We start from the raw sequence: 8,857 nt of genomic DNA, 5'->3' as shown, positions 1-8,857 counted from the left end.
CTAGTATTCAGTAGTTGAAGCACAGAGAGATTGAGCTACTTCTCGAAAATCCCACAAGTGAGACTTGGAAGAGCTGGAATTTTCTATTTGGGTGGCATTATGCCTCTTCCATTTCATTGGGCTTTCTCTCCTCATTGTCAGTAGGCAAGGAACTAAACTGTCACACGTGTAACAAAGAAGCCAGGGGGAAGAAGCCCATCTTTGATCTGGCCAGTTAATCTTGTTTAGTACCCATCACCTGCAAGGGCCTAGGAGAAATTGGGGCGATGACTCAGCCAAGTTACTATTTGGCTCCATCAACATGCCCATGCATAGCTGCAATGTAGTTCACTATTCTCACTGCAAAGCATCCTTTGAGTTAGGACCCTGGGGCCTGGCATGTCAAGTGCTCCAGGGAAATACTGAGAGCTGAAACCTTTGGTGGGGCTGAACCCATTCCCCCGAAGGAATTTCATGATGGTAGCAGAAAGGGCAGTTTTGAAATCTCTGCACTGCACAATGCTTTTCTCAAAGGAATCCAACCCACACCCCCGTCCATCCTCAGAGTTGAGCTGCCGCTCTCTGCCCACATCCAATATAGACGAAGGAGGAGTGATATTCTCATTCACTTAAGAAAATGTGCTTATTCATCAGTTCCCTGAATAAATTCGGAACCTCACAGAGGCAGTCATGGGAGGAGATTCTTACTATTCATGAACAGAAAGATCAGTTTCTGTCTCTGGAAGCTCACAGTTGACCAGGAATGAAGAGCTCTGTCCCGCTGTCCACACCATAAGAATTATAAAAGTAAAGGACAGCAATTTTTAAAAAATTTTATTGATTCACTGTGAGATATAGTTACAAGCTTTCGTGTCTGAATTATAGTTACACAATAATCAAACACCCATTCCTCCACCAGTGCACATTCCCCACCACTAATATCCCCAGTATACCCCCACCTTTCCCACCCTCCCACTGCCTCCATGGAAGACAATATTCCATACTCTCTCTCTACTTTTGGGCACTATGGTTTGCAATGTAGATATTGAGAGTTTATCATGTTTGGTTCTTTATCTAGTTTCAGCACACATCTCCCAATCTGACCGATTCCTCCAACCATCATTTTTTTAGTGATCTCTTCTCTATTCCAGCTGTCCTCTCCCTACCTGCTCATGAGGCAGGCTTCCAACTATGGAGCAATCTTCCTGACCCTTCTATCTACTGTCCCTGGGTGTCAGTCTCCTGCTATGTTATTTTATACTCCACAAATGAGTATAGTCCTTCTATATCTGTCCCTCTCTTTCTGACTCATTTCACTTAGCATGATATTCTCCATGTCTATCCACTTATAAGCAAATTTCATGACTTCATCTCTCCTAACAGCTGCATAGTATTCCATTGTGTAGATGTAGCAAAGTTTCTTTAACCAGTCATCTGTTCTAGGCCACTCGGGTTGTTTCCAGATTCTGGCTATTCGGAACAGTGCTGCAATGAACATACAGGTGCAGATGTCATTTCTACTGTGCTTTTTGCCTCGGGATATATTCCCAGAAGTGGTATTATGGGGTTATATGGAAACTCAATTTATAGTTTTTGAAGGATTGAAGGACAGTGATGTTAGCCAACATCTTCATGGGAGGAACTTGCCCTTTATTGGAATGGGGAGCTCCCCAGCAGTGCTCAGGGAGCTTCACACAGAGGTGCTTGGGGACCATGTGATTCTGGGAGTGGAACCAAACAATACTTGTGCCATAAGCTCCTGAATCTCTAACCAGGAAGCTTTTTTTTTTTTTTCCACACTAGGGAAGAACATTTCACCCTAGGTCTGAAGAATGAGCAAGAGAGTAGCAGAGTGGTGGTGGGTGGTGGTGGTGGTGATATACGGCCCTTTTAGAAGCTTCCATGCTGCCAGCCTCAACATTGACCTCCTTTCCCCAGAAGGCCTCGGGTCTGCTGGAGACTTTCTAGAGTCATCAGCCCTGACAAAAGAGGAGGGCTCAAGGGCTGAAAAAAATCTTTTCTTTCTGGGCTTTTGAGCCACACCCAGCCGTGCTCAGGGCTTACTCCTGACAGTATGCTCAGGAATCACTCCTGGGATTCTCAGGAGACGGTATGAGGTGCCGGCAGGGATCGAACCTGCGTCTGCCGCTTGCAAGGAAAGCGCCCTACGTGCTGTACCATCGCTCAGCTCCCAGTATAGTTTCCTTCTACCCCTGGGCTCCCGGCTGGTATCTGGGACAGAAGGCACATTCAACCGAAAGTCTGTTGAAAGGAAGAGAGGAAGAAGTCAGGGGTGCAGAATAAGATGTAGCTGGAAGCACCTGTTATTCGCACACTACCTTGTAAAACAAAAGAAGTTACCTTCGGTGCTCCTGCGGAGCCCCTCCCGCTTCACACACTAAATTAGTCTCCAGGTACATTTTAGGGGCCGCAGGTACCCTCGGGAGTAAATGCACTTTCTATGTTGCATCTAGAAGCGGAAACCCGCAATTGTTTCATCCTTTGGCCCAAAGAAGAAGCAGAAAAAGGCAGGGAGAGTCTGATGTCAACTGGGCCTGCCAGAGATTCCCCCGCCCATTCATTGGCTTTGCCGACACTGGTGGCTCCCCGCCCGCCCCTGGGAGGGCAGTGACCACCGGGATGCCCGACCGTTCCTTTCTGCTTCGATGGTGGCTGCAAGCCCCGCCCCGAAACATAAGTGCCCAGGAGGGCGCGCCCCTGGGTCCACTCCGTGGCCGCCGCGTGTCCCCCGGGTCACGTGAGTCCCGGTCCCACACCCCGTGAGCCCGTCCGTCCCCGCCTCCGCCCGCCGGGTCTGGGGGGCTCAGCTGCTCTGCCAGGCGCCGCTGCTCGGCCCCTCCCCGACCCCTTCTTCCCGCTCCCCCTCCCCCTCAGCCCCCGGAGCCCGAGAAGCGCCTTAAACAAGGGGCTCGGGTGAAATTAGAACCGGTGTTCTAAATTAAGGGGAGCAGATGTCCCTGTTTTGCTCGCGAGGCCTGGGTGGCCTGCTGTTCAGACAGAAATCGTTGAGGCACTGACCTTCCGGGGCTGCTGTCAATCTCGGCGTGCAGATGGCCAGCCTGAAGCCGGGCCCGCGCCTGCCCCTGCATTGGAAATGCGGCGGCGGGGGGATCTGGGCGGCTGGAGAGAACGGTCCACTGGGAGGGGGTAGGGGGTGGAAGGGGCTTGGGGGAGACAGAGGGCAGGAGAGAAAGGCCTGCCCCGCGCACAATGGAGCCCCCCGTAGAGGCCTCTCGGTGGACAATGCAGTTCCCCGGGGACCCGCGGTGGGCTGCGCCCCGGCCCGGCTGCCCGCGCTGCAGCTGCCTCTTCAGAACAAGGCCTTGCAAATATGCCCACTTGATTCTAAATCCTCTTAGGCGCTCTCCCTGGGAGGGAGGAAAGGGGTGGCTGACAATCCTTTACAATCCCAGGCCTGGGAACCCCGGTGCTGGGCCGAAAATGTTTGCACCACGCATGCAAATTGGGGTTGGTCACTTGGGAGAAATCTGGAGGGCGACTTTGTGCCCGGGAGTCCGGGAACAAAACGCGCCCACCGCCTGCAGTCAACGCCCCTTCCGAGGGCCTTTCAGTGCCACGCGGGCTCCTGGAAAAAAAAAAAAAAGGAAAGAAAGAAAGAAATGATGTTTCCCCAGGAAAAGCTTCCCCATTAAATGTTCTGCAAAGCCAGGAGAGCAGCGCAGTCATTAGTCACCCAGGTATTTACACTGTTTTTCCGATTTCCTTTTTCTCTTGGCCTCTGTGGTCAGTAGTATAAGATTCCTAGGAACTCCCACCTAAACACCAGCTTCCTGTTTATGCTCTCTGTGGCTTTAATGTGGAGCTGCTAAAAGCAGTTGACCAGGGCTCCACAGAGCAATCCGCGGAGGTTTGCAGGTGAATAGGAAAAGAAGGGGGGGAGGGATGAGGAAACCAAAGGAAAGGTCAAAGATCCAGTTCATTTTTAATCACTTATGTCAAAATCACAGAGGGAAAGTAAAAATTAAAATGTAACTTGATGCCCAAGTGGGTTTGTCCCTGAGTCTATAAGCACCTATAAAATATGATCCATTAATCCCCACTTTCTCATTTCTTGTGGTTTAAGGCCCCTTTCTTTCTTTTTTTAAAAATGTGGCAGGGCAGGGCACTTTTGTGCCTGAAGGTTAAGTCTCACACTGACACCCAATTCTAGTGGCTCCTGTCTGTGCCTTACAGCTCCCCTTGGCTGTTCTTCCTTACCTTCCTGGGCAAAATCTTGCATTTATGTAGCCTCCTGAATTGCAGCCTCTGTTCTGGGTGAGAAGCCAGGAGGAACCTCGTCCAGCTCTTCTGCTCATGCTGAATGTACAGCTCCGAGGGAGTGAATCACTATTGTCTGGGTAATCAGCCCTTTATCACCCCATAAATGATCAACCATCTTTCCTGGATAATCTTTGTTGTCCTTTTATTTTGTTTCGGGGGATGGAACCTCGGGTCACCTGCCTGCCATTCAGCACGTGCTCTAACAACATCTGTGGCCTCCCAGATTTTTATTTCTCTTCTAAACATTTTCTCCATGTCAAACTGGAATCTGTCTCCACTTCCAAAACCATGCCGGATACTCTCATTTCTCTCCCACATGCTATTACTTTCAAACGCTTGGAGACCGTGCTCATGTGTCCCCTGAGTCTTCTCCCATTGAAACATCTGCAGATTCTCCAGCAATTTCTCTCACGGGTCTGAGTCTCCACATCATGCCAGGTTTGCTAAATTCCTCCAGTTTGCCTCTGTCCCCTTGAAACGAGAGATGGTGCTTGCTTGAATTCACGCTGAAACTCAGCAGAGGTGGCAGCCCCAGAGGGATAGGATTTAGGGAATCAACAGGGGAATCACTCCCACCACAGGCAAGTGATTCAGACAAAAATAACATTTTTGTCTGAAATAACAAATATCCTTGTTTGTCTTCTCTATGTGGATAAAGCCAGTCTCACTTAGGAAGCCCAGGAAAGAAGGACAACCCCTTGTTGTATGCCAGCAAGGTGGGTTTGTATTTTGTCCTCACCAAACTCCTCTGAGTATGTATCTGTGCAATTTCTCTTACGAAAGCTCAGCTGCCGAATGTTCTACAGCTCGTTTTCTCACCTGGTCTTCACATTAACCAAAGTTGCTGCCACGGCATCCCATAGTTAAAATTGAAGCCTTGAATTTCTTTTTAAGCATTCTTTTCTTTGACATATAGCTTCAATCCAAGGTCAGATTGTACACATCATATTTGTATCACCACCTCCAAAATTTAGGCATACAAGTTAAGAATGTTGGAAATGGGGGTGATGGTGTGGGAGAATTCTTTCTGGAAGCAAAGGGAAAAAAATTCCAGGTTAAAATCAAAAGTCATCCCAAACATATTTTTATTCCAATGACATTGCTTAACAGCAAAGTGTTATATTAGCCTTGAATTTCCTGCCGGTGCTAAGAAGGATAAGCAGGGCTCTTGGTGCTGTGTCAATCGTTGTGTTTTCCAGCTACATCACATGCTATGCCATTGCCCTCACTCACTTGCACGCCAGTATGTCAGTTAGTGAAGAAAGAGGGAAGAATGTTTCTCATGCACACACTGTACATTTTTTTCCAGTGTTGCTCAGCCTGCAGAATAAAAGTAAAACCACAGAGAGAAAATTTAGAACATCCTCCCGATGGCCTTGCTGTTACAACAGGCTTCGGGAAGGGTTGAACACCAAACACTTGAAATTGTCATCTACACATTCTTTCTCAGAGCAGCAGCTATACAGACCCCTGCTAAATTACTTTCTATACAAATTTTGGAAACCCTTTTCTCTCTCCAAGAAAATACTCTATAGATGATGCACTGAATTAATGGGGTGAATTCTGAGAAAGACTCTTTAGGTCTTCACTGAACTGCCAGGGGCTGACATCCGGCCAGGTGGATTCTTTCTTAGCAGATATGTTGCTTAGATATTTGGATTTTCTAATTTGTTGATTATTATAATAAAACTGGAGAGTTTTTTTCTTTCTGTCCTATTTAAGTACCCTCAAAGTCACTATCACATTAATCTCTTTATTTTCTTCAGAGTATTTGCTGAAACCCTAATGCAATTGCTTATGTATTTTTTAATGTATTTTTTAATGGCTTACCTTCTTCCTCTAGCTCTTACTTTGTGCACCAGAGATAAAAACTATTGAGCTTATTGTCTTACACATAGTTAATTACTCAGGTCATCTTTTCTTTTTTTGAATGAGTACATCTTTTGTGCATATATGTTGCTGCTCTCTACAGTTCTCAAAATGAGTTCTTTGACCAGTCAGAGTTCTAGAGGTAAAAAAATATAATGCAGTAGTTATTGCAGGGGTGCAGAATGGATATTCAGTGTTTGCAGGTACAGAGTTTCAGATGGGGGAGAAAATAAAGTACTGCAAATGGTCACAGGGTCAGGGGTGCCCAGCAGTGTAAAAAGCATGCAACTGTGCAAGTGATTAAAATGGTAATAATGATATATATTTTTGTATAGTATGAAAGCAAAATTAGCTCTTTGAATAGGTATTTTTGGACTAAGACTACTATATTTTAAATTTTGGTATGGGTGTATAATCACATTTTCTGATCAGAGTTATGGAAACTTATGTTTTTTTTTTTTTTTTTTTTTTGCTTTTTGGGTCACACCTGGCGATGCACAGGGGTTACTCCTGGCTCTGCACTCAGGAATTACCCCTGGCCGTGCTCAGGGGACCATATGGGATGCTGGGATTTGAACCCGGGTCGGCCGCGTGCAAGGCAAACGCCCTACCCGCTGTGCTATCTCTCCAGCCCGGAAACTTATGTTTTAATCACGATTTCTGAGACTAACCATTTCCCAACACATCTTCAACGCTGTTTTCTCAGTCCTTTTGTTCTTTGTATTTGATAGGCAAACACACACTTTAATTATTGTTTCATTTGTATAATTATACTTATTGTTAAGAGTGGGGTATAATTTTATATGTTTGACATTTTTCCTTTTGTGAAAAGTCTGTGTATTTTTGTGAAAAGTCTTTCTCATTTTTATTGACCTATTTTTTCCTTTTATTGATTTGTATTTCTGTGTACTATAAAGATAGTAAATCTTATTCTTTAATACATCCTGGAAATAATTTTCCCAAGTTCATCGTTTCTCTTTAAATATTATTTGCTATATTTTTATTATGTGAAATTTAAATTGTATCTGTATCAAAATCATCTTGGGGTAAAAAACCCCTTTTTTCTTAAATATTCTTTATATATTTTTTAATCTTTCTTTAAAATTCTAAAATTATAAAAATATTCATCTGTTTTATCCAGTGCATTTGTAAATTTAAAAAAATTTTAGGGAGAAAGAGAAAGAGAGAAGGGAGGGGAGAGAGAGAGTGAGAGAGAGAGAGGGAGAGGGAGAGAGAGAGAGGAAATGTATATCTGCCACAGAGATAGGTAGGAGCAGGGGCTGGGAGGGAAACTGGGGACATTGGTGGTGGGAAATGTACACTGGTGAAGGGATGAGTACTGGAACATTGTATAACTGAAACTCAATCATGAACAACCTTGTAACTGTGTATCTCACTGTGATTGAATAAAAAAAATTTTTTTAATTTTAAAATATGTAACATGTCTGGGCTGGAGCAATAGCACAGCAGTAGGGCATTTGTCTTGCATGCAGCCGACCTAGATTCGATTCCTTTGCCCCTCTCGGAGAGCCTGGCAAGCTACCAAGAGTATCTTGCCCGCATGGCAGAGCCTGGCAGGCTACCCGTTGCGTATTCAATATGCTAAAAACAGTAAAAAACAAGGCTCACATGGAGATGTCACTGGTGCCCGCTCAAGCAAATCGATGAGCAATGGGATGACAGTGATACAGTAACGTGTCTATTTATTGGTGGTAAGGTGTAATGTATGGATCCAAGTGAAATTTCTATTTCTAACCAGGGTTTATTATATCAGATTTTTTCTCAGTATTTAAAATAAATAAGAAAAATCAGTGTGCCTACATAGTAAAGTTTTACAGCATTAAATGTCTGTTACATCTCAGCAAAAATAGAAAACAGACCGAAAGATAGTACAGCAAGTAAAGTCCTTGCTTTGCACATGACCAACCCAGATTCAATTCTCTGCATCATATACATTCCTCTGAGATTTGTCAGAAGTGAGCCCTGAGCAAGCCCTGAACACAGCCAGAAGTGGCTAAGAAACAAACAAAAAAATAGAAACCAAATATCTGAAATAGCATTTTTTTGTTTCACAACTATATTCTTAAATTTGTTTCATTGATCTGTCCATTTCAGTATCCAGTTCCTGCTATTTTATTTGCATTAAGTTACTACTATGATCCTATTGCTATTAACCCATTGCCATAAATCCTAATGTCTAAGCTCTAATATTTGAGAATCAATTGATTGTTAGAAAAATATTAGGTTATTTATTATTGAAATCTGGAAAGTAGAGCCAGATCAAGAATTTCACTACTGGGGTTCAGCAGGGAAGAGAGAATGTTCTAGGAGTAGATTCTTAGAAGGATCAATGCTGAAGAGAAGAAGCCTGGGCAGTGTTGGGTTCTACCTTTATATCCAACTCCTATTCCCCAGCTAGATCCAACTTTATTAGTGGTGTGGTGGACGGTGATGTGGTGGGTTCTGGCCCCTTGATAGTGGGTCCTGCTTGCCGCTAACTAGTTTTGTGCTCTTGGCTAGTTACATAAACAATCTTCTTACTCTAGGGTAATAACAAGTCCCTAACAGGATAGTTAGGTGATGAAACAATAGACTTAATTGCGCTATGGAAGTGACAACATCTCAATATTTATTGTCTTTATTCTTATTACTACCACTGTGATAGGGATGAGAGAGCTTCCGTCCCATGCCCTCTTTATTTTGGCCT

The 8,857-nt window shown here is 44.5% G+C and overlaps 1 protein-coding gene across 12 annotated transcripts in view; it reads right to left on the bottom strand.

Moving 5' to 3' along the window:
• Positions 1–687: 687 nt before the first annotated feature.
• LOC129406992 (uncharacterized) overlaps positions 688–8,857 on the bottom strand; it is a 153,702-nt gene continuing 145,532 nt past the window's right edge. For 6 of the 12 annotated variants that reach the window (XR_008631388.1, XR_008631389.1, XR_008631391.1 and 3 more), the window contains 3 exons: positions 4,219–5,308; positions 3,019–3,586; positions 941–2,241 (listed from right to left, as the gene is read on the bottom strand). Coding sequence is in view for 1 of the 12 variants with exons in the window: in XM_055146856.1 (XP_055002831.1) it covers positions 5,265–5,308 (44 nt within the window). In the remaining 11 variants the exon portion in view is untranslated. Of the gene's footprint in view, positions 2,242–3,018; positions 3,587–4,218; positions 5,309–8,857 lie in introns of all 12 variants that reach the window. The other 6 variants (XR_008631403.1, XR_008631404.1, XR_008631402.1 and 3 more) reach the window with 2 other exon arrangements.

The sequence above is a fragment of the Sorex araneus genome, chromosome 9 (genome assembly GCF_027595985.1).
Source record: "Sorex araneus isolate mSorAra2 chromosome 9, mSorAra2.pri, whole genome shotgun sequence".
Taxonomy (NCBI): Eukaryota; Metazoa; Chordata; class Mammalia; order Eulipotyphla; family Soricidae; genus Sorex; species Sorex araneus.
This window is presented reverse-complemented; position numbering and strand designations above follow the sequence as displayed.